The sequence below is a fragment of the Colletes gigas genome, unplaced genomic scaffold, assembly GCF_013123115.1.
Source record: "Colletes gigas isolate AHSC1104 unplaced genomic scaffold, ASM1312311v1 Colletes_gigas_Sc00008, whole genome shotgun sequence".
Classification (NCBI taxonomy): domain Eukaryota; kingdom Metazoa; phylum Arthropoda; class Insecta; order Hymenoptera; family Colletidae; genus Colletes; species Colletes gigas.
The window spans coordinates 6,438,054-6,463,859 of NW_025106637.1; the positions used below are offsets into that span (position 1 = coordinate 6,438,054).

At 39.9% G+C, this 25,806-nt stretch overlaps 1 protein-coding gene across 8 annotated transcripts; it reads right to left on the reverse strand.

The window, feature by feature from the left end:
- Positions 1-943: 943 nt before the first annotated feature.
- LOC122397069 (spectrin beta chain) lies at positions 944-25,204 on the reverse strand. 8 transcript variants are annotated; one of them, XM_043395918.1, is made up of 13 exons: positions 25,068-25,204; positions 16,634-16,822; positions 10,337-16,243; positions 10,170-10,261; positions 9,987-10,091; positions 9,756-9,898; positions 9,475-9,533; positions 8,843-8,899; positions 7,360-7,461; positions 5,026-5,181; positions 3,958-4,225; positions 3,685-3,867; positions 944-1,080 (listed from the first exon to the last, which is right to left on the reverse strand). In XM_043395918.1, exons 2-13 carry the CDS (start codon positions 16,767-16,769, stop codon positions 1,077-1,079), a joined length of 7,212 nt encoding a protein of 2,403 aa, XP_043251853.1. In that variant the 5' UTR covers positions 16,770-16,822; positions 25,068-25,204; the 3' UTR covers positions 944-1,076. The 8 variants fall into 8 exon arrangements, with proteins under 8 accessions (XP_043251853.1, XP_043251854.1, XP_043251855.1 ...); XM_043395919.1 differs by lacking the exon at positions 25,068-25,204 and adding an exon at positions 23,563-23,679; XM_043395920.1 differs by lacking the exon at positions 25,068-25,204 and adding an exon at positions 17,328-17,354.
- Between the last annotated feature and the right edge of the window lie 602 nt (positions 25,205-25,806).

Sequence of the window (25,806 nt, forward strand, 5' to 3'; positions counted from 1 at the left end):
ACAAAATTTTTATACAGAACATGTAAAAATCTAGCGAAGGTATTTTCATTATACTAGCGTTTACCAAGCACTTTTTAAGTATTTAAAACGACAGACAGTACAGTCCCTTTAAGGCACTGTTTGTTTCATTAATTTCTTTCTTAAAAGTATAACTAAAAACTGTTATAGCAAAGGCATCGTGCAGGCATATAAAAAAAATAATAAAGTTTTCTAATTAATATTGGTAGATATTCTGCTCAAAGTGGAGGCTCGTCTACTCGAATAACTTAATCGCGCAATAAAAATATCCTATATATTTTTAAAAAATAACTTACGATATAGAAACTGAATATCCGATGTTAATTCTCATTTCTAACATTTAATTCTTCGGTTTAATCAGTGCGTATAGTTCAACTTTGAATAGGTATTTTATAATGATTGCATCCTCTATCTCCTATGTTTATTAGACGATAGAACTCTTGCAGCAATCTAATAACAGCTTTAAAAGCCATTTTTTATTTCCGTTAAAAATTACGAACACATTATCAAACATAACATAGTACCGCATTAAATTAAATTAAATTGTGTCTTTCGCGATTAATAGATGTTGAAAAGATGGCTCAAAAATGATGTTCGACAACGAGGTACACTAATAGCATGCGCGATAAACTTTTTTGATGATCAACACATCCAAGCGAATAAACGCTCGATCACGCTAACATGGGACATACCGAATGTGTGTCACTTTCTCAGCTAGCGATATATTGCAAAGTGTCCAAAAATTCCTTGAAGAACTAAAAACGCAAATAGACTTCGAATGGCCTACATGCGCGTGAAATATTTAACACATACAGACAGCTGTTTAAATATTATTTCTATTATTCCGTGGCTGATAGTAGTCGAGATGTAGGCATTTCGTTAAATGACTTATTTAGTCAAAATCGTCCCTTTAATTTATTTTTTAAAACACCATGGCCGTGTGTATGTCTCCTAATTTCTTATGTTAGCGTTGCTTTAACCACACAGAGCGACGAAACATTTCTCTTTAAACGCGTGTGTTGTGCTGAGCGGCTTATACCGAACTTCACTGCTCCGGTTTAGCTGAAAATTGGCAAACAAAACGAATATTAAATTAAAACATTAACGCATAGGAGTTCTGGGATTTAGAATAATGTGTCTGTTTAAAATAATGCGAGTGGTAGGCTTGTAAAATTTTTCAACCGACATCGGCACAGTCCATTTTTATCCTTAACACATTCTTATCTCTAAAACTGTCTGTTGGAAGGAAAGTATTTAAAACAAATACTGAAATTGGTTCGAATAAGGACTCCTTGGAGATAACATCGTTTCCACTTACAAATAATCAAATGTTATGATCTTAAATGATCTTTATATGAGAGATCTATGTGAATTATCAAGACAAAATATAAATTAATATTAAAGAAATGGAAAGAGCATAGTTATCCGCAAAATATCCTCTTCAGTACCCTTTAATCTCTAATTGAAAAATGTTGTCTCTATCGAAGAACAATTTTGAAGATAATAAAATGGATAGATTGAAATGGACCACCTTTGTATTTTGGGGGAACATTACTACGTCTCAAGATATCTTTTGATGCTGCTAAATGTATGCTATCCTATCGTTCAAGGCCTGACGGGCATACGAATGCTACACACAAATATGAACAATTGAAGTAATATGCGTGAATCAGTTCCGATCCTCGGGAACTGCACGCTTTTGGGTAATCGCGTGTATGTACAATTTATCTCCGATAGAAAGGCAACAAACGTTTACGTTTTACAAACGAAGATCTCTGAAAGTTCTCCGACAGCAAAGAAGCATGAACAAATGAATGATGTAATGAATAAGCAATCATAAAAAGGATATAGCCACAATTATAATCCAACAACAATACATAATCATTGTAATGTGTCTACGCATATAATAAATACGTCATACTAGGCGAACGAAAAAAACGTTTTATGAAAGCAATGAAAAATGCGAGTAAGAAGCGCCTGTGAACTGAGAGCTGTTGGATAAACATGACGTGTTAAAACGATTGTGTTTCATATATTTGAGTTGTTGAAATGTTTTGTCGCTAAAATACAGCAATCTGTTACATAGTAGGTACAGTTAGCAATCTCGCTATTCGTTGATCAGCTAATACGGAACCGAGTGTCAATGAAACCGTTTTGACAGTCAACGATTTCTTTATGGACTTTGCTTTCAGTCTTTCAGATTTCACGCTAATTCATACACGATTCTTTAAGTAACATTTATGACATTGTTGACGTACTTACGGATATATAAACTCGTTCTACAAGTCTCAAATGTATAGTCTCAGAAGTTTAGAATGTCGAAACATTCAATTATTATATAATTCACTGAGTTTCATTTAGAATGAAAAAATCAATGAAAGTAAAGTAAAAATTAACAATCGTCGGTCGTAGGAATCGACAATTTTTACTTTACTTTGAATAAATATTTCAAGTCTTTAGAATACTTTCACTAAGCGTAATGTATCGGAATCATTAATCGCTATTATAATTTAATCAGTCTGAAATTTATAATGAAATTTGTTTAGATTCAAATTCTGTATAACTATACCTAACGGATAACGAAATGTGACTGTAGTTAGCGACTCCAAAGTTTCACAGAAACTAAGGGAACCTCTAGAATATGAAACACAGTAAGCACTGCACATACACGTTCTCCTGCTTAGAGAACCTCGGTAAATCATTCCGCATTCACAATTGGAAGAACATTCCTTTTGTACTTCTCGAAATGCTAATTATAATTAAAAAAAAAAAAGAAAAAAAAAATGGAATAAAAAGGAATAGAAGGAGAAAAACAACTGGAAAACGATGATCAATTAATCGTGCAATAGTACGACGGTAATGATCTAGGATTTGTTATGCGACTCACCGCCAATCACTAAATGTTGTTCCAATTGTGTACTGTTTTCTTACGTTCATTGGTTTCACTTTCTACTTTTTGGCTTTTCTAAAATATGATAAATGCAATATGATCGAATGAAATGGATGTCTGCCAGCACTAATCGTATGATGGAATGACTGGGAAGACCTCGAATCTTTTAGTTGTCATTCATTCTGATGCTCCGAGGTGATCACCTGCCACTCGTATAAGGATGATCAATAACACTCAAGGGAAAGAAGCAAAGTATCCGTTAATACCTACACTTTCAAACGTACTTGAAATGGACTTGGTTACTCAACTTTCAGGGATACAGACGGCGAGGGGGGAGCTCTATCAAATTAGATCACTGGACAATTAATACAAAAATAGAAAAATATTAAAACTTAACTCGATGCATAGCGTTACCCTGCAAATACCTTTACAAGGTTCTCCCAAACGAGCATTCGATAATAATCTATTAACATTAATTACGTTAACGTCCGATCGACGCAGCACTCGGGCAAAGAAATAAAATATAATTAACGTTCGTAAACGATGAAAATATGAGAAACAGCGTATTAAAATCGTGACGATTTTATGAAACTCGCTATCGGCTCGTAAGACGAATGATGAGAAAAAAAGGTTTGGACAAAGCACGTGGATAACAGATGCTCCGTTTGCTTTCAGGTTCCATGAATCTCATTACTTCACGTGATATGTTGGTATTACGTGATATCATATGCGGATTACCGTGAACTTTCTCCAGAAACTCCTATCTCTAAACTCACTTTTTCTTGAGAGTGAAGAAGCTACGCCGCTTGGTTTCGGCTTGTGTGGGCGCGGGCAAGGTATGAGCCCTAGACGTACTTGCACCCGATGCACCCTGTGCTGCTTGATTTAGCACTGTAACCCATTCGTTCATTTCAGCGTCGTCTTTGGCCTGGAACAGGAAATCGGATCCGCTTTGCGATCTGCAAAACATAATAAACGGTTCGTTCGATGATCACCAATTCTATCTACGTTGTACCAACTTATTGCTAGCAATCCAAAGGACAACTTACTTTACTCGGAAGACGTGTTTCTTCTTAGTGTAATCATTCGCTACGGTAATAGTCGCGCCTCTCAGGTCGAGAGGAGATTCTCCTTTGTACGATTGATCAGGCGCAGCTTTGAACGACTTTTGGTCAGTATAGACGAATAAACTTTGTCCACGGACAACCATGTACACCTTGTGCCAGGATCGGTTGGACGCTTTCTTCGTTGTGCTCTCCCACTCGTGTTTTCTTTGCAATACACCTTCGAATTCATCGTCCGTAGGACTTCGTTGTTCTGAAAAATCGAAACGTAACGTGAAACAACCGAGGAATACGAACGGAAACATAAAAGAATTATTTCACTTGATGAATCATTAAAAAATAAAAAATAAAATAAAAAAAAAAAAAAAGACAAAATTATCTACATTACAATCAACATCCACAGTTTCCTTTGTAGATACGGTAGAGCTGCGAACACGTAACAGAATTAATTACTGGTACATCATATACATTTATAACAGAAACGTCGATTTTAAACTGGAAAACCTAAATAGCTCCCAAATATGTTATAATTATAATATTAAATGCAACTTAAACACCCAAACATACACGCATTCATGGCACAACACCATTTGTAAATATATTCAATTCCAATCGCATACAATTAGTAGGATGCAGCCTTAGTATGTCACTTGCTGTTAATAATTCTTGTACCCCCAGGTTCTCGATATCTTATTTCCCATTGCACGTCCCAATATCATTTAAAAACATATTTTAAACATTAGAAATGTACTCGTCGAAATATTCCAGTTTCATTCAATAATAACACTCAAACGTGGCTGAAATTAGAAAGATTAGTAATTCTTCGACATCGGAAATGGTTTGTTTATCCAGAATCATTAACAACTGGATAACAGAGAATTCATTAATTTACTTAAATTACTAATTAATACGTTGTTAATGTACTCTTAAATTAAAAAATATGCTAGTATTAGATTCCGTTGTATGAATGAATTGTTTGAAATTTTCGTAAAAGGAAGATGACGGGTAGTATGGTGGAAATGTAAAGGACAGTTCATGTAAAGAATTGCTTACCGGAAATACTGCGTTCATCATCACTCACACCACTGCGATCTAAACTCGGCGATTTGGCTGATTTTCTCCAGCGGAAACTTCTGAATGGCGATTTGCTGCGACTACGTTCCTTACGTCTTAAAGTACCAGACTCGGAACCGCTTCCACCTTTTGGAGCTTTCAACGATATACGTAACACACACGATATTATTAGCTACTTACTCTTCACATTGGGAGCCTAATTAGAAGAATTGGTCAAGGATAAGGGTACGTCGCTACTACATAATATCACATCTACACAAATCATGTAAATTTCAAGTTTGTTCTGTAAATACTCATGCAACATGCTCATGCGAGATTTCTGGGAAATAAATATTTAGCTTCAAACAGCTTTCTACGGATTACATGACTATGAAAAAAAAAAACTGATCGTCTCTTCTGCAGTTTTTGTTTTAACGCTAGAATTTGTAATACGACAATGTTCACGTTTGTTTTTAGAGAAACATAGTATTTTTTAAGAGTTTTGTCAGCAAATAATTATAATGATTTTTGAAAAATCTTTCGAAGAGAAAGAAGCAGGAGACAACGATTTCTGTTGTTGCGCACCTCCGCAATCATTAGAAGAACCGAAATTACAGCTAGTACCCGTACCATTAAGTCGTGCGCCTTGTTGGTCGGGCGTTGCAATAGTTGATATGAAAATGAAAACTATATCGCTGAACGACTATAAAGGAAAATATTTAATATTACTTTTCTACCCTTACAATTTTACTTTCATTTGTCCTACAGAGATAATACTATTTAACGATCGTTTGGAAGAATTCCGAACATCAGGTATACCCATTTCGATTATTTCTTTTACTTGTACAGGGTGTCTGGCTACCCCTGGGAAAAATTTTAATGAGAGATTTTAGAGACCAAAATAAGACGAAAATCATGAATATTAATTTGCTGACGGAGGCTTCGTTAAAAAGTTATTACAGAATTAAATTTAAAAAATTTCAAATTTTCAAATCATTCACGGAAAAATTATTTTTAGTTACAGGGGTTAATTACAAGCATTTTTGGTGAATAGATATACCCCCGAATTCCTAACCACTTTCGAGAAAAAAATTCGTGTAAATACTGAAATTTTTTGACGAAATTAAAAATTTCAAATCATACCAAAAAAATTATATTTAGTTACAGGGGTAAATTACAAGTATTTTTGGTGAATAGACATACCCCTAAATTCCTACCCACTTTCGAGAAAAAAATTCGGGTAAATACTGAAATTTTTTGACGAAATTAAAAAATGACAAATCATAATAAAAAAATTATATTTAGTTACAGGGGTCAATTACAAGCATTTTTGGTGGATAGACATACCCTTGAATTCCTACCCATTTTCGAGAAAAAAATTCGAGTAGGTGCTGAAATTTTTAGACGAAATTAAAAAATTTCAAATCATACTAAAAAAAATATATTTAGTTACAGGGGCCAATTACAAGTATTTTTGGTCGACAGACATACCCCCGAAATCCTGCGTACTTTCGAGAAAAAAATTCTTCACCGAAAATATATCGTGTGGCCAAAAATGTTTCTAAAACTTTTTAACGAAGCCTCAATCAACAAATTAGTATCCTTGATTTTCGTCTTATTTTGGCCTCTAGAATTTCCTATTGAAATTTTTTCCAGGGTTGACCGAACATCCTGTATATAAATTAACACGTTGACTGTTTGTAACACTATCCTTATCAGATATTGGATTCTTTTACCAAACATCCGTTATTTAATTTGGTGGTTTTATTTGGATGCAAAAGGTTGCGAGGTAGTAGCAATATCTACGGACTCTGAATATTCCCACCTAGCGTGGATCACGACTCCACGGAAACAGGGCGGTCTAGGCGACATGAGAATTGCTGTTCTGTCGGATAAAAATCACAAGATATCTAAGATGCACGGTGTGCTTAACGAGGAGGAAGGTATATCCTTGAAGGCGCTGTTCGTCATCGATAAGTATCAAGTAATCAGACACGTCGCGATCAGCGAAAACTGTATGGCACGTTCCGTTGACGAAGCATTACGGATCTTGGAAGGTTGTCAATTCGCGGACAAATTTGGTCGCGTTTGTCCGGCTGGTCCAAGAGAAAGAATGGATAGTTCACACGGACAACCAAATTACTTTAGCGTTGCATAATCGCGAACATATGATATAGGCTACGATTGCCAATTTACAATCGTGGTGTAACTTCGATCGGGTAAAATATAAATATTCGATTTTAGATATATTTCTTTTACGACTTTTGTAAAGTTTTTTGTTTCTTTTTGGACAACGATGAATAAAGTGATTAGTGATCCTTTAAGTAGACTTACTTGTTGGACTGGATAGACCCTGTGCAGATTTCGTAGACAAGGGCGTTGCAGATGGCATTTCTTCTCCTCGCACAGATAGACGTGCAGGTTTCTGAGCATGCACTACATACCAGATACCAATTTTATCATGCTGGAGTTTAGAATTAAATACTAATCGAAAGGGCGAAGGAGAAACTTCTACTTTATGACAATTGTACGATAACTACACGTTGCAAGTTATGTAAATTTTAATTACGAGTCGAATATCAACCACAACGTTTAAAGAGAAAAGAAACTACTGCAAACTGATATTATTTACTCTTGGTAGCAAGAATACTCGTCATAAATAACTTAAAGGGTTTAATGATTGAGAAAGAGATGACATGATGAGTGATGCAGATAGAGTAGTGCGCAATTAATGAACAAGTTAATCTAAAAAAAGCATCTGCTGTTACAAGAAAATATTATGCACAAATGAGCGTAATTTGAAACATACAACACACCTTCAAATACAACGTTTTCTTGGTTACTACGTATGCTTACCTTTTCTTTTTAGCGAAAAATTAGTTTCTCCTCATACGTATCAAAATCATTATTTGAAGAGATTCATTTGTAATTTTTAATCTTACTTAATCAGATTTAAAGAACGAATAATATTAGTTTAAATAGTTGTGTTGTAGCTGAGCTAGAGCGACTCCTCCACCTGTTATAAAGTGTTAATAAAAGCAAATAAATAATTACAATTATGATTACAGCGGGTAGACGTAGTTGTCCTACGAATATGCTGAAAGAGTTAAAATTCTTGTGAAATGCACGCCTCAACCTATATTGTGCAAAAGTTTCAATTAAATTACGTTCGTTTAGGAAATAAAAATATTTGTTACAATACGGGTTAATATTAGTGCGAAAAGGAAAAAGGAGAATTTGCTGCAAAACGCCTGCTATTAATAAATGATTTAATCTTAGACCCATCACCAGCTTAAAGGATCAAGTAGCGGGATCTGTATGTAAAATTTAACTTAATTTAAATCATGAAATACCAGAGTTTCATTTATAGAAGAAGACACAATAACACCAACGCAAGAAGAATAGAATCGATAACCAAGAACAAATTATTGCTTTTTATGGTAGTATCGATCATTTTATATAAACAAGACACTGGTATTTAACAAAGTGACGTAATTACGGACAATAAAATTAACATACGCTACACCCATTTCATTTCTAACAATTTCTCTATATATTGAAAGAAAAAAAAATTGTTTAATCCTTCGAACTCGGTAGTCGTAGATAAATGAAACAAAATACACATGAGTTATAGAAAGAAAAATGCGGCGGACACAAAATATGCTTGATCGATGCATAAGTGTCTGAGAAATAATGCACTGCTTGGTGATACTCGGAACAATGATAGACAAATATACCTTTTTGTCAAAGCAAAAATTCAATGATGAAATAATTTTTAGAGCAAGAAGGGCAATATTTATGTCGTCAGAACACTCACCTTCCTTGGGTTTATCTTGAGGCTGTGGTGTACGTGTGGAAGCCTTGCGATGTGCCACTGTGGTTTGTGCATTCCGTGCCGCATTTTAGGGTGCATCGAGAAAGGATTTACGATCAGAATAACCGGATATTCGATGGAACGGAGTCAATTTCGAAAATAGGTTCGGGGGGAAAAAGGCAAAAATAAACGTGCTGTTAGCAATTTCATGCTTATCCAAACAAACCAGTTGGTAAAACCAGTCGCCTGAGAGTTAAGTATACAAGATACGTAACAAGCAAACCCGTAATAATACACACTGTATTAGTAGTACAATAAAAAATATATATAAAAAAAAGAAATATCCTTATTCATTTTTGTAGTTCGATCGAGCATTCGGCGATTATCATTCCTGTATTAATCACTGTTATCGTGAGACGTTATTTAATTTGTCTAGTCAGAAAAAGATTGTAACCAAAGCTTCCAACGAAATTAGAACCTTTGAAGATCAAACTATTTTTAACTATTATATTGTTATACGTATTGTCATTTTCAAATGCGTTGCGGAAGTAGAATAAAAATTTGCAATGCGATAAGTACAACACTCCTATCAAAATGCCTTTTAATATATTGTGCGATACAAGTTATTGTCTTACCATGTGATTCGTCTTCGCCGACAGGACGTTCTCCACTGGGTACACCTTCAGCTTCGGCTCTATTGCATAAAGATTAGTATATTCATTAGTACTTTGTGTATTGAATAAAATTTTATGTCTCGTTATAATTAGATAAAATGAATTAATAAATTTTAATTTTTATTATTCAATTTTAGAACCCAGTACACTATAATTTAATTACTGGTCGAATACTCTCTACTTAATTAACGATTACGCAGTCATATTGAAACGAACGATAACAGTATAAAGTCTCAGTATACCTTTCACTGGGCGGTTCATCCGGACTAGTTACTGGCGTAGCTTTAGTTAACCGAGCTGCCTCGGCAGCTGCTGCTTCTTCTTTTTTACGTTTTTCTTCTTCTTCTCGTTCCTGTTCTCTCCTCTTCAATTCTTTCAACTCAAACTATAACATCACGTGTTTCCAATCAATTAAACAAAGTAATGCAAATAAGATTTCCTGCAGCTCTTATTATGTACACGAAACTACTGACCGTGGTAAGTCGATGCAAGGCACTAAACCTTTCTTCTTGCGCAGCTGCCGATTTTTCGAATGCTTCGTGTTTCTTAATTAAATTCTCAACTTCGTCGATAGTGTGCTACAACGATTTATAATTGAAAAAATAGTACATTGAAATTTTATAGATAGTAAGAAATAAATCGTCAATACTACTTACGCCGAGTTCTTGGCTCATAAGATATGGTTCTTGAGCAATTAGCCATGCTTCGGCAACTGCTGCATCCCTAGCGAATTGATAGACTTCCAAAACTGAAATGTTCAAAAAAGAAATTACAGTCATTTATGAGACATTGGATGTAATATTCTCTAATATTATGCACATACTTAGCTGCAAGTTTTCCCAACGTTCCTCCCATCTATGCAACAACGCGTTCCTATGATCGGTGAGTGCTGCCAATTTCTCCTTGATTTGAGTACTGGCATAATGATTCCTAGCTAACAAGTCCTTTCCGAGATTGATACACGCCATTAGGTTATCCTCTCTGGCATCTATCTCAGCCTTCAAACTTTGATGGTTGTTCATCAGAAGCTCGACGCCAGCAACGTCGCGTGGCTTCTCGGACGTGTTCATTTGACGCACAACGTCGTCCATCCAGATCATCAGAGTCCTGACCATGTTGAAGAAACGGAACAGGTCGCCGGTGTCCTCCAGTTTCGTTCTTCTTTCCTCGCAAAGCGACTGTAGATTGTTCCAAGAAGCCACCACTTCTCCCTCGCGGTTCGTTATCTCTCTAGCTTTATCGCCAGCATAGCTCGCCTGAAGTTTGGCAGATTCCTCCTGGATCTGCGATACCTGACTCTGTAGCGTGGACAGATCCTGCATGAAGTTACCGTGTTTTCGTTGAAGAGCAGACACAGAGCCAGCATCGCGACCAAGCTCGTCGGACATGGCGTTTTGTTTCTCTAGGATCCTTCCAAGCACATCCTTGCAATCGTGGAAGAATTTGTGCAGTTCGCGGCTGGCTTGGAGCATTTGCGTTCGCGTCTCGATCAGCTCGAGCAAATCTTGCCAGACCTCGTTCAAACCGTCCTTCCATTCGGCGATGGTAGCCGCGTCGGAGTGGCCGGTTGCGATCAACGAATCAGCGATTCCGTTCACCGCGGCAACTCTTTCGGAGCCTATCGCTTCCGTGTCTCGAGCGAATTCCTTAAATCTTTCCCACAGGAGTGTCACGTGGTCGTAATCCTGGCCCAACTCGTGGCTTGCCGCGACCAGTTCCCTCTCGGTGATCCATTGTTCCAAATCGCCCACCTCTCTATTAAGCATGAAGAGTTGGAGCGCCTCGTCCAACTTGGCTCGTCGTTCCCCGGCCAGATCTTTCAATCCAGCGTACAACTTATCCACCTGCGACTGCTTCACGGCAATCTGATCGGCCAGTGGATGTTGATCGTTGATAAGCTGCCTCGCAGTTTCTCCCAGCTGACGAATCGTCTCCGCGTAATCTTCTACGGCGTGCTCCAACGATTCGTGCTTCTTCATCAGATTCTGGGCAGAAATCTCGTCCTTGCCACGATCCTCTACCATCATGTACAGTTCCTGCTCGCTCATCCACGACTCCGCCTCGGTTGCGTCGAAGAAGTACTGTTGCGCCTTCTCGTTTTGAAGCAGATGCTTGTTCCTGTCGTCCACGGCGTTCTTCAATTCCTTCCACTTCTCCGTCAACTCGGATATCAGCTTCTGGAACTCAGGACTGTCTTCGTGCTCCTCGTCGATCAGTTTCTGCCCGTTGTTGCACACCAAGTTGATCCTGGGCTCGTGATTCTCGATCTCCGTACGCAACGACTGGTTCTTCTTCTTCAGCATGTGTACGTTAAACAACGAGTTCCCGTACTCGTTGCTGGTGGCCTGTGGCATCTTTTCGGCAATCCAGAGCTTCTCGTCCTCGACGTCGCGCCTGAACTGGAACGCCTCCTTCTTCTTCTCGAGGTGACGCTGACGATCTACCAAAGGCGTCTTCAACTGGGCGAATCTCTGAGCGACCTTTTCCTTCTTGCACTTGATCTCCTCCATTTTGTCCTCGGGAACTGTGCGCTGCAGGTGTTCGGCCTGCTTGTCAAGTTCCGTCACCTGTCGAGCCTTCACCGCCATCTGAGTCTCGATCATCTGTTGCTTTTGCATCAGGATATTGACGGACGCCAAGTCCGAGCCGGTGTCTGTGCTCTCGATCTGCTTCTCCAGCTCGTTCATCCACGAGTCGATGTCGTCGCAAGTCTGGTGTATCAGTACCTCGCGATTCGCGTCGAACAGCCGTTCACCCTTATCGTGGGTGGTGGTTTCGAGTTCCTCGAATTGATCGGCCAATTCAGCCACCTTTGGATTGATGATCTTGGCTAAATCCGGCTTCTGTTGAATCAGTTCTTCGGCGGCCTGTTGCAACTGCTGCAAACGGTCTTTGTTGCTGGCTATCTCCGCCTCGAAGGCTTGGTGTCTCGTCCATTTACTGTGCACGGTCTTGGCACTTCTGTAAGTTTCGTCCTGGGCGGTAATGTGCTTCTCCTGCACCCATTCTCCCAGTTCCTCGCAATCCTGCAGGAACATCTGTAACTGCAGTTGGTCCTTGAGTTTCTCCATGTACTGATTAGCCTTCTCGCGATTAATACGACGACGATCGTTTATGTTTTCGGCCTTCTTCGTGACTTTATCTGCAGCGAAGTGTCCCTCGTCGACAAGTCTTCCGGCGAACTGCACAACGGAATTGATCTTTTCGTCGTTCGCGTCCATCGTCGTCATAAAAGCCTCGTGCCGTTTGATCAAGTGCTCCGCCTGCTCGAAGTTGGTCGGCGTCTCGTCCTTGGCGAGAATGTGCTCTTGCTGAGACAAAAGGACCTCTGCCTGACGAGCGTCGCGATCGAATACTTGCAAATTCAACGAGTTGGACAACAGGATCTGCCGATTCACCCACATCTGGTGCAACTCCTCCCAACCCATCTTCAGAGCGTTCAATCTCTCTCTGAGGAACATGTATTGCGTGTCGCCATCGCCAGCCTCGCTGGTCAACGTCTCGCCGTACTCCATCATCTTCTGATAATCGTCGGTGTAGTTGTCGATCTCCTCCTTGATGTTCTGATGCTGCGTCAACAGCTTCTCGGCATCGGCCAACGTGGTCGGTGTGTCCTCGCTGGCAACGTCTGTCTGCGTCTTGGTCAGCCACGCCTGGAAGTGATCGAGGTCTCTCAAGAATCTGTGCAAATCGCCCGCCTCCTCCAACTTGGCGTCGCGTTCCTTCAGCATCTGAGTGAGCTGCTCCCAGATCGTACGGATCTGCGTGATCCTCTCGCGAATCATTTCCGGGTCCTCCAGGTTCTGCTGCTGAATGTTCTGAGCCTCCAGCTTCAAGGCGTCCAGTTTGGCTTGTATGGCTGCCAGGTCGCGTTCCATTCCGCTGAGTCGACGCTGCAAAGTCATCACGCCGGTCAGGTCCATCTCCAGGCTGTCGGTTTGCTGGAGGATACGCTTCTTGTCCTCGATCCAGGACACGGTCTCGCGGCACTCGATGTGGAAGGTCTGCACACCGTGCGCGGAGTTCAGCTCGTCGCGTTTGTTCTCGGCCTTGTCCCTCAACTCGGCCCACTTCTGGTTCAGTTCGTTCTGTCGAGCGACTATCTGCTCGGAATTCGGATGCTCGACGTGCAACAACTGCCTCGCCAGTTGATTTACGACGGCGACCCGCGAAGCATTCGCGTACATTTCCTTCTCGAAGCCGTTGTACCGGTGCTTCATGATCTCGACGTCTTCGATGTCCTTGGCGGGTACCATCGTCTCCAGCATTCTGTTCTTCTCGCCGATCCATTGCTCGACACCGTCCGACTCGCTGAACAACTTGTACAGAGACAGCGCGTCTAACAGTCTCTGTTTACGCAGCTTGGCCAACTCCATCAATTCTTTGTATCTCGAGTCTATGGAGGCCAGTCTCTCGAGCACCTCGGACGATTTCGCGTCGTGTTCGCCGAGACCGGAAGCCTGCTGGTGAAGCTGATCGATCGTCGTAGCGTAGTTCTTAAGCTCGTCCGTGACGTCCTTGTACTTCTTCAATAACGACTGAACATTGGCTTCGTCTCTGCCGACGTCTTCCGACGAAACGAGTCTCAAGGTGTCCAACATCCAAATATCGATATCGTCGGCGTCCGCGAACAGCTGATGATAATCGACAGCCTCCTCCAACCGTTTTCGTCTGAACGCGGCCAGGTCCAACAGGTGGTTCCACATTCCCAGGATCTCTTGAAGCCTCTCCTGAATACGATCCGAGCCAAAGTGTTGCTGACGAACCAGCTCGTTCCCGACAGCGTCCACGGACATCAGTTGCGGTTCGTGCGACTGGATTTCGTTCTCCAAAGCTTTGTGTTTCGTCAGCAATAAGTTTATAGTCGTCAGATCGTGACCGATGTCTCCCGTCGATACGATCTGTTCCTTCTCCTTTATCCAGTTCTCCTCGTCCGCCATGTCCCAATAGAATTGCCAAAGTTTGCGAGACTCCTCTAACCTGGCACGACGTTCGACGGCCAAACGGACCAATTCTGCGTACGCGTCCTCGAGCTGTTGCACGCGTTCCACGATTATCGTTGGATCGCACGGTCGATACCCTTCGCCGTGCTCCAAGAATCTTTGACTCTGTTGAACCACGGCTTTCACTCTCTCTCCTAGAACGTTTATGTCGGCTTCCACGAGGGAATGCTTCTGCAGAAGATCCTCCACGCCCATCAAATGCTTGCCGTAATCGTCGGTCAGCAAACGTATCTTGATCTCCTCCATGCTGTCGAGGATATACAGCATCTCCTGGAAGTTTTGTTGCAGCTGCAGCGATAGCTCCAATCTCATTCTTCTGGCGTGAAGCAGTTCTATCAAATAGTTCCACAGTCTCAGTACGTTGTCCTTGCGCGCGTTGATACGCTCGATATCGTGATAGTTCTCGGCTTCGAGCTCCTGCGAGACAGCCATCACCGCTTGGACACGTTCCTCGTACGCGAATATGTCGGTCTCGATGGCTTCGTGCTTCTTGGCGGCGGCCTCCACCGCGGCAAGATCGAAACCGAAATTATCCTGCGAGACCAGTCGTTGGTTCTCGGACAGCCAAGTCTCACGCATACTGGCCTTTCGATTGAACCTGGCGGCTAACTGCTCCAATTTCTCCTGACGAATCAGTTCCTCTCGCAGAGCCAGCTCCCGCTCGTGCTCAGCCTTCTCCAGTCTCTCCCACGCTTTGTTGATATCCGAAATCATCTTGCCCTCTTTAGGCGTGTACGGCTTTTGATTATTTGCTCGCATTTTCGACTGCAACGTGAACAACAGCACCTCCAGGTTACCTTTTTCGACAAACTTAGGCGGCTTCTCTACGGTACGATAATTCGAGAACTGTGATAGCTGAGACTGAACGCCGACCAGCGAATTCGCGAATCTACGGTCGCCCAGAGCCTCTATGGTGCCTTCGATCCAGCGCAACAAATCGCTGGTCAGGCTCTCGTATTCGTGGATCATGCGGTCGTTCTCCATCGCGATGCCCACCACCTTGCCTATCCTTTTCCCCTGAACGGTTTCCTGCTTCATCTTTGAGAAGTAATGATAGTATGTCACCACGTAGGTGATGATCGACTTCTCGTCCGGATGGTCGACGAATATGTCCTCGGCGTCGAGGAGTTTCGTGAGACCAAGCTTGTCTTCCGCCACGTTGAACGCATTGTTCAGATTGTAAATGGCGTTCGATTTCGAGAGCTTGTCGAACTGAATCAGATCAGGACGATGTTTATGGATGATCGCATTGAAGGCCAACCCATCGCGCCAGGACGTGGTGAAATTTCGTACGTTCACGTTGTGATATCCTGCGGTCTTCATCTGACACCAAAGGAGCAAAGCGTCCTTCGCTGATTTTGTCTCCTGATTGTCCGTTTCCTCGATGGTGATGTCTTGAATTTGGAATCGGAGAATGATGGTCCAGATCAAACCCAAGCTTAAACGAGGATTTCCATCGACTATATCGTGCGATCCCATGTTCTCCAGGTGCACCCTTTGCTCGCGCAAGAATTGCAGGGCTTTGTCGACGTTCTCCAAACAGTGAATTCGCATTTTTCCCTTCGTCGGCCGCGGCAAACGTTCCCCGGACAAAATTTCCAACAGCTTTATGAGCATCTTCCCATCCCGAAGGTCCAGGTACAAGTCGCCGATTCGACACGAACACCGAACTAAATGCGAATTCACCCATTTCTGGAAAGTCTTTTTTTGTACTAATTCACGTTCACCTGGTTTGTAAAAAATAATACAAAATTACTCTCTGTTGAATAGAAGATTACAATGATTCTGAATCAATTTTCACAACTTTTACCCCTCAAACTATACACAACCTTATCAACATTTTTTTACAGTCCATAAAATCGATATTTATACGTTTGCTTAATGATAAAACTATGCAAATATTTGAATACCAAAGTGTTCAATTTAGTGATATCGGGTTGGAAAACAGTTAGGGAGCTTTCATCAAATTTAAACAGTCTTTGTGTGAAACGTGCGACCATTTTAAGTGTTAATACATAGATTATCGGTCATAAATAACTTGTCCAAAATGTTATCGATGTTACGACTGCTCTAAATTTTTGTGAAAAGAGTTGGGAAAATAGGATAGTATCGTGTACCAGCTAATGCTTTGATCCGTGAACGTTCGAAAAGTCTCGAGCTCGAGTTTCCCCCGTCGTATTCGTACTCATCGACAATCTCTTGTTGTAGTGTGGGGTCCCAAACCCCGCGCACCACCGAGATGTCGGTCGTCATTTTGCCAATCGGACCAACAACTCACTTCTGTCTTACCCTGCGAAAGGGCGCTCCTGAAACACAACAGAATACAATACTATTAATACCACGTTGAATAAATAACCAGGATACGCGATGCGATCAACAAAACGAAATAATTGCATTTCGAGATACTAGTATGTTATTTACATCTAATTGCTTTCCCATCTGCAACATAATTAAGTATCCGCGCCGTTGCTTCTCGTAACCTTCACGATGATAAGAATTGCAGAGTAATCTTATCTTTTATCTTATGTATTTTATGTGTACCTTACGTCGAGCGTGAGATAACAATTTTAATCGGACCAACGTTTTACAATTAAGTTTCGCGATCAACGCCGAACGAAAGTGCAATTCCTGAATGGTACAACAGCGTGACTAATTTCAGTCTGTAACGTGCTTTCTGAATAACAATACGCACGATCTATTCAAAACACAACTGTAAACGAAGATTCCTCGATCTTCGTGCGGTTGTGTAACTACACATTTTGCTCCGCTATAAATTCTAATTAATAAACGAATTTACCGAACGAAACGTACATAGAAGTTTACCAATCGATTAAAAATTTTTATTCGCTATTCTGAAATCAAATTTGGCCAACTATGGTCGGAGCTCTACTGACAAGTACACGTATCTAGGTACAGCTTATTTCCAGGGAGTTCGCACCGACAACGCGTAACGTTACGTCCTCAAAGCGCGTGGGAGCTCCTGGACGAGTGATTACATCACGCGAATGATGTCACACGTGCGAAATATTCACCAATGGCGTCGCTACGAAGATCGAACGCTACTGAAAACCTTGTACCATATATGCACGAATTACAATTGCTATAAAACTGATAACTGCTATAAAATTGCTATATAACTGGAATACATTGTTTATTTATTTACTTGGTGGAACAGAAAAAGATACGTGCTATTAAAAAAAGAGAGAGAGGGAACGAGTATTAAATAATACTATAATTTGATCGTTTTCAACGACGTATCGGTAAACGAATGATGCAATGTATACAAGTACATAGCCCTTCGACGATTGCCATCAATGGTCCTACTGTTGCTCGCAACTCGACACGTTGTCGGTGTGTTCGCGCGGGTAGCCGTGCAAAAACTCAAGGAAAACCACAGTAAGTCGATATGAGCGACGTTGCTTGACGGTGACATTTCACCGCTAGCTCAGTGACGACAAGAAGAAAAGATCCAAAGGAGTTCGAGAGAACCGAGAATGCTGCAGAGGACGACACCGATACCCCACGGTTTAGAAAAATTACTTTAAACAGGTAGACGCCGTGTGCACGGGAGAACAAACTCGCTCGAGTGTTTGGCTCCTTGGACACGGTATTTAACCTTTGCTCGAGGAGTGGGACTCGAACGGGGTCGCCGATGCCGCGAAATATCGGTACTTTCGAATTTCATGCGCCTCCGCGAGGTACTTCTATCCAATCGTGGATCGGTTTACGTCTGCATTGCTGATTTCGATGCGCTTGCTCGTCGAAATGCTCATAGTCAACTCGTAGTTACTGTTCAATTCATTTTTACATGAAAGAAACATTCCAAGTATTTTGTAACGAACGAACGACTCTATCGTAAACTTAACAACATAGTAAAATTAACCTTCCGAGATTATCGTGTCGTTCACTTTGTGATTCATTCCATTTCGCCCACTCGTCGCTGGGGCACTAATTTTCGTACTCTCGGTTTGCCGGGGGTTTCTCTCTCCGACAATTCTCATTACGTATGTTGCTTCTTTCTTGTAATTGCTCTTAATTTACCGTAAGTGTCCGACAGACCCTTAAGAATGTCGTTCGTGCCTACGTCACTCTCTTTTCGTTCTCGGGCGTTTTCTTGGTCCTTGAATTTCTCGATGATATATGAAATTAGGTCGAAAGGGGATTTCTGATCCATTTCCATTCTATCAAGTATCTATCATGGTACACGTAATTCTCATTATTTTTAGCTGAAAGAAATGAAACAGTAATGAACATGTGTTCTAAGAATCGTGTAAGAATCGTATCGATTAAAAAGCGTTGAAAATGGTCGCGTTTCCACGGGCTGCTCTCGCGGGTGTTGAGAAACTCTAACAGGGAAGCAGTTCGGAAAAATTGGCAGTGGACGAACAACAAAGGCAAGATGAAATTCCGGTGGGAACTATATCAGGCAACCGGACCTTCGTCGAACGCAATGAGTTTAGGGTTAATCTGCCGTTTAATCGGTTCTCTGTGCATGTTAAGTCGCATTTAGAGCGGCTCGTGTGTGAACCTGTTTCTCATCCCGTACAAAAGACCGCGGCTCTGTAGACGGCGCAGCGCTAAAGGTAAGATGAACTCGCCGCGAACCAACACACAGAGCGTCGGGGCTATTGATTTTCCACTGGAGTCACCGTGGCGCCAATGGTTCGCAATATAGTATATTGTACACAGGACGATACACTAAAAAGTGATCGTCTTTACGCGTTCGTTCACGAAAAAGAGTGGTCATCGATCGTCGAATTTAATTGTGAACGCGTGCAACGAGATATTCGAATGCTCGACGGGACTTCCGGTCGAGCGGCCAAGTGGAAGTGCAAGACCGATTAGAAGACGGTCGATAACAAAACAAATTAACGAATACGAACACGAACGCGAACACGTCACGATACTCTTGTACGTTATCAATGTGGTTTGAGTACGCAACGAATAAGATTTAGCTTTTTTTTTTTTTCATGTATCGAACAAGTTACGAGACACGAAGGGAAATTTAGAAATAGCCGATGAAGAAAACGAAGGTATGTCGACCTGATTCTCCACAGCCCTGTCCGAAGGATGCCATCAACAATGCGACTTTATTTGCCTCGGAAGAGGGGTTCGTCGGCTAATGAGGTTAAGAGCGGAACTAAACGATGCATTGACTCGAATATTGAGTAGACGAAGCAACGATGTATTAAAACCTATACTGTTATTCGTTATTCGTTCGCTTTAACGACTCGTTAATTACTCGACGATCACGGCAATGATTAGAAAATTACTAATTCAAACAAACCCCGAACGATTCTTCGAAAGCTAATTATAAATAAAAATTCAGTAAAAGTAACACGGAATCGAGTATGTATATTTTTTGCCATGCAAAGCTAAAAATAATTTATGAGTCACTCTGCTGTTGGATGACCGATCTTTTGAACAGCACTAAACACACAGTGCATCTTTATTTTTATTATCTGTTGCGGTATGGATCGTGATCGCTGACTTTATTCGCTACTTCTACTGTTCATTATCGTTGAGAGAAATTCGCAAGAAAAAATAAATATTGATACTCTCTTTTTGTTACGGTTTGTCTACAATCGATTCTCTGAAAATCGTTTTTTCTTCGTGCAAACGTGCAGATTTTATTAATATCATTCACTAGTAGGAAGTCATGTCTATTTTCGTATTATTCGACGCTTGGGAATAGAACATTTACTCAGCGTGAAATAAATTATTCTACGATTAAAAGTCGCACGTAAACCGTCCAAGTGAAGTTCGTATTTATAATCGGTAGCGGTATTCTGGAAACATTATTTATGTAAATGATATTTCCTGATATGCCTGAAATTCCTTGGCACACTGTGCTCTTCTATTTATCGAGGATGACTCGACGCGCCGCGACAAAAGGTCAAAACCCTGGACACTTGCAGGGATTCCTGAAAGCAGATTTAATCTATGGGTAAAGCTAATTCGATCGATAACAGAGACGAGAGAAGTCAGTCGCATAATACGCCTTCTGCAACGGCAGAATTATTAAAAATAAATACATACTACCGCAATTATCTGAAAATATATATTCTTACGATACGCACCGGTGAACGGAACAGATAAAAACACTTTGGTTTACATTATTTTTTAGATTCGATACAGATTAGGTCTCCGGTCGCGTTTACTTTTCGATAAAGATTCCGTATGGCACAGGTTACTTCCATTAATGATTGCATCACGTTAGTTACATACCTAGTTATCATCGAGTTACGTAATTAAATGATTTCAGCGAACCTCATGAAAATTTTACTTGACTACAGATTTGTATGTATTCCTGAAACGAACATTACTGCTTTACTTCTTTAAATTAATGCAGACGCAAGATAAACGCTGGATTTTGGAAAAGAATCCTAATAAGAACATAAAATTAAATTTATTTTTTAACCGTTATACGTCGAAAAGACTGTTCTTCTAACAGCAGCGACATTCCTAAACACCTTCACAAATCGATGAATAAGGAGGCGACATGAACCATTACCATAACGATATCTTGATCAAGCAAACGATGCCTACGATCTTCGATAGATTTGCATACCTATGACAATTGGTACTACTTTCTTATAGTAATTACGTTGTCGATCTCTCATACTGAAGTTTCATTTATCCTATACTTGAATGGAATAACAGACTTGGTAATAAAGAAGATGTGGGATATAGACAAATGAATATCGGTCCTCGAGTTTAGTAACAAGAGCGTGAAGGCTCGTCAGACCGAAGGCGAATCTAAACTTTACACTTTGGATGCACATTCCGGATGATTCATCCACCGTGAAAAGTGTAAACATTGTTTTCGTCCGCACTGCTTCCAAAATGAACATCCAAAGTGAACGATGAACCAAGTAGAACCGAGTTCTACGTTTGACGAATTGAACGTGCATCGGGAATGATTCATCAGTTGTGGAGCGACAATGGCCAAGTCTAAATGTGTCCGTAAAACAAGTGAACATTCTCGGAAGTCCGGTACCAATGTTAAATATACTTTTCTGCATTTCGACTTCCGGTAATCGGTTTCTGTGTAGATTTGCTGGCATAATACCGGTATTAAGTCCCTGGTCTTAACACTTTAATGGCCGCACGTATCACGCGAAGACCGTTGTCCGTCATCGCTGATATTGTAGACCAAAGTGAGACACACGAAGATGCTAGAAGTATTATTATAAGGAATTATAAATGTAACCTCAACAAATAAGTTGAATGTATGATGAAATGGTGACTGATACAGTAGATCACGCACGCGTGACAGTGGCCAGCGTCTACTAGCTCGCAAAGTCACGTATACGTGACAGCGGCCGTCAAAGTGTTAAGACGTAAGGCGAGTACTTTGATTTAATTTCTTTAATCGGCCATAATTATTTTAGTATGTAGATTCAACCACCTGAAATATCGACATCCATTCATGGAACACCGTTATAGGAAGAGATTGAAGTACGAAGGCCGAAAAAACGTCGATTAAGGCTGTGGAAGTAGCACTCTGTGCATAGAGCTAGTTGCTACTGTATACGAAACTACGTCACGTCCGCATTTACGTTAATCTGCTGTCGGCCGGTTTGGTTACCTCCGTCATTTACTTGGACAACGTGTTCGCACAACGCACCGTTTACACCTCAAATCTTCCTACGTTCGCTGTTTTTTATCAGCCAGTTTCCCTAAAATTTATATAAAATTATAACAGAATCAAATTAGATTTTCACTTCGGAAAAAATCGCCAAAGAGATAAAAATTTCGTTCAATTAATACCGGGTCACATTGACCCGCCCTTTTTACCAATACCTTTTGTTATTAACAAATTTAACGCTGATAACATGTTTTAGAACAATACCTTGTACAGATAGTGTTATCATAGTCATAGATTCTGTAACAATTGAAATTCTACGAACCTATTTCATACATAAAAAATAACGTATTATTTTCTGTGTTGTAAATTTAGTAAAATTGCTAAGAATTTCGTGCCATTTGACTATTTTACGAGATTTTTAGAAAAGAAAACGAGAAAACTGTACGAGTTATCGGTATGTATGCTAGAACTGTACACTAAAATTTTCCTATCCTTAAATATATTATAAATAAAAATTGTTCACATTATCAAATCGTTTCAAATAACAATATTCCATTATTTCATTATTCCAGTAAATAACATGCAAACGATTTCTCTGGGAACATACTAACGCCAGCGATATCCTCGATCGGTTTCATTAAATGATCACGATAACGATTGATCTGAACAAATGTTTCGTTTGTCAAATAATAAATATTACTCTCTTCGTTTCATTCTTTCCGCTTCCATAGATTATTCTGAAATCCGCCTAAAAAAAAAAAATGCGAATTTAGAATAAGTTAACAAGTGCCTTTAAATAAAATGCGAGATCAAGTGTCGAAATAAAACATGCTAAAGTGTGTACTGCATTTTTAACAAGAACCAAAAATCTCTCAAGTATCAACGGTCGCAATAAATTCCCGTATTTATGTTACTTGGTCAAAAATAAGATACAATGTATCGAGTCGAAGTATCGTAGAACGACGGGGAGGCAATTACAAAATATTATGATTGGTTCTGTTCCGAACCTTAACTTATCGCTTCCAAGAAATTCTTGTGACTAGAACAGACCATATAGTCAAAGATTTACGTCCCGTTTGTCCACGGGTTTAGTAAACTGTCTTTCGTACAAATCTTTCTCATAAAAACGTTACCAACGAGCGAGGCTGCGAGTTAAAGTTTGTTTAGAAACGGATCTAAAATTTATAAACGTTATTCGTTAATTAAATGTGCTAGACTCTGATTTTGAATAGCATATCACGTAGAACTTCAATATAGTACATTACACCTGAATAAATTCTCCAATTACTTCGACAACATTATAATTTAATGACGATGTCTTTAAATATTAAATTCTTGTGTTTTGTTTGCTAACGAATGGAAGTTGCACGACGCCCAAGTAAACCGGATACGTTTCTGTGAATACGTATAGTACATATATATGATTCATATACTGTACGAAATACTCAAACGTACGTTGTTCCGGTACGATTGAAAAGCCAGATGTTGCGGAAAACGCAATCCGGAAGAAGCGATCGGCACGACACTAATTTATTAATTTATGCCAAAGACGCGCACACGCCCAAGCCCGGCAACGGTGACGTAACTGTAAACACAACACCACTAGAAACCAAAGAAACTGCCTGATCGAAGAAAGATTCGTTAAACGATCGTAGATCTAATTTTCGTTCATCGAATTTGATTATTTTGACCATCGGGTGACATCAGGATCTTTATATACTCAGAATCGACGAAATAAATGCTTTCTCTGATATCATACTTTATACATATATAACTCGATGACAATACACGAGCAATTCGAAGGTTATTTATAATAATTAAGCAGCGACTTTGGTATCCCAGCGAAATCATTTGCACCGAACAATCTGTGGCAATTTATAACATCATTACAATCGAAAGAACTATACGGCGTGATTATATCATTATTATTATTATGCGCACTGGTGTCAGATTATACATATACATGTAAACGGTTGGATTTTTTTTTAAATTTCTTTGGTTTGACATTTCACGAACATGATGCGTCCAAAAATGATTTCAAATAGAAAGCTTAAGAGACTATAATCGAATATCTATATATTATAGACTTATCGAAATAAAGGATAGATACGTACTTGTTTCTTAGAATGATTAGATTACCTTTCGTAATAGCATTTCCACGAACTCGTTTTTTAACGTAAAAATAGAATGAAACTGTAAAATCCAAGATACGGTACAAATTCTTACACAATATTCTCATTTTACTAGAAAATGCATATAATTATTCGTGCAAGTGTCGCGAATTTGTGAAATACAGGTGAACATTTTTTTAGGTCAACGATGAAGTAAAAAGAAACGTTCGATGTACTGATCTTCCATCGTTAGCACAATGCCTGACAGATTTTCAGTGGGAAGCGAAATTAGGTCAGCAACAGATAGGGTGTCTTGACAGGTGGACAAAACCATTCAGGGGACACCGTGTAGCGGAAATTAAAGCGCTATAAATGAACGCATAACCGCAATGGACATGCGTTCGTGCTTTTATTACCAGAAGAATACGAAAATGATAAAATACGTTAAATTATGAATTCGACGTATCGCGCCAGAAGTTATGCAAAAACACTATGGGCAATCGTGTTAATCAAGGTGATACGAAAACGCTAATTCACTTGTTCGCACAGTGAATAAGTTCGTCGTCAGGATCGATTTCATACTCATTTCAAGTGATCGTTCGAGTAAAACGATACCGATACATGGCAAATAACATCGTGTACACTTGAAACACGAACACAATTCGAAAGCTGTTGCGGGTGATATTAGAAGAAACGTCGTATAGCGATTTAAAGCAGAGAAATCAAGAAAGCTAAAGGCGGCACACGCCATTTTTATCTGTAAAGTCTTACCCATCACGAGACAGCCGATTGTAAAACATGATCGCTTTCGCGTTTTTGAAATGAAACCGAACGAAATCATGCACTTACCTTCTTGTAAGGATACCCCACGACACCGTTTTATCCCAGTATTTGCATAAAAACCTGTCGATGTACACCAAAAACCACTGATAACGATCCACACAAGTCCATCCACACACCCGACCGGCGCGCAACTGACTGAGCGCATACGGCGTCGACCTACGCCAGCGTAGCTAGTCCCAGTCCTGGCTTACCAATAGAAAACATGCATGACATTATGAATATGTACCTGCACAGTTCCTAGCTAAATAAAATTTTTAATCGAGACATTTAATACACGGAATTAATCAAAATATAGCAGCATGAATGCGCATACAATAATATTTCAAATATAACAAAAACTTTAGAAATAAGAATAGTCAGAAAATTACATAAAAGTATTTTATCCTAAGTCTTGAAGCATTTTTAATATTTTGAAAATGAAATAGAAAAGATACAAAAAATATATGAATGTATATAATATGAATAGTAATAGAAACATATACAATATGGAAAAATAATTTTTACATGCTATATCTATAACTCCCAAGAGCACATAATCTGAAAACAATTTTATAAAATACATTCTTATGACCATACTAGAAACCTGATTCAGGACTTTGTTATGTTAATGTGAAATTTAGACTGAATTTTCAAGCTCAAAGGCATTTTGATTACTCAAGTTTTTAAACAACTATTTTATCTCTTAAGTCATACCATTTTAATATTGATCGCTAAAAATGAACAATCATTGCTTCTGTAATGCATT

Bases quoted from the DNA above. Each gene is read 5' to 3' on its own strand.
- LOC122397069 (XM_043395918.1), bottom strand. From the start codon at position 16,769: ATGACGACCGACATCTCGGTGGTGCGCGGGGTTTGGGACCCCACACTA. The intron at 16,244-16,633 runs GTACACGATACT...TTTACAAACCAG, and splicing joins ACGGATCAAAGCATTAGCTG to GTGAACGTGAATTAGTACAA. The intron at 4,226-5,025 runs GTAAGCAATTCT...TCGATTTTTCAG, and splicing joins TGATGAACGCAGTATTTCCG to AACAACGAAGTCCTACGGAC.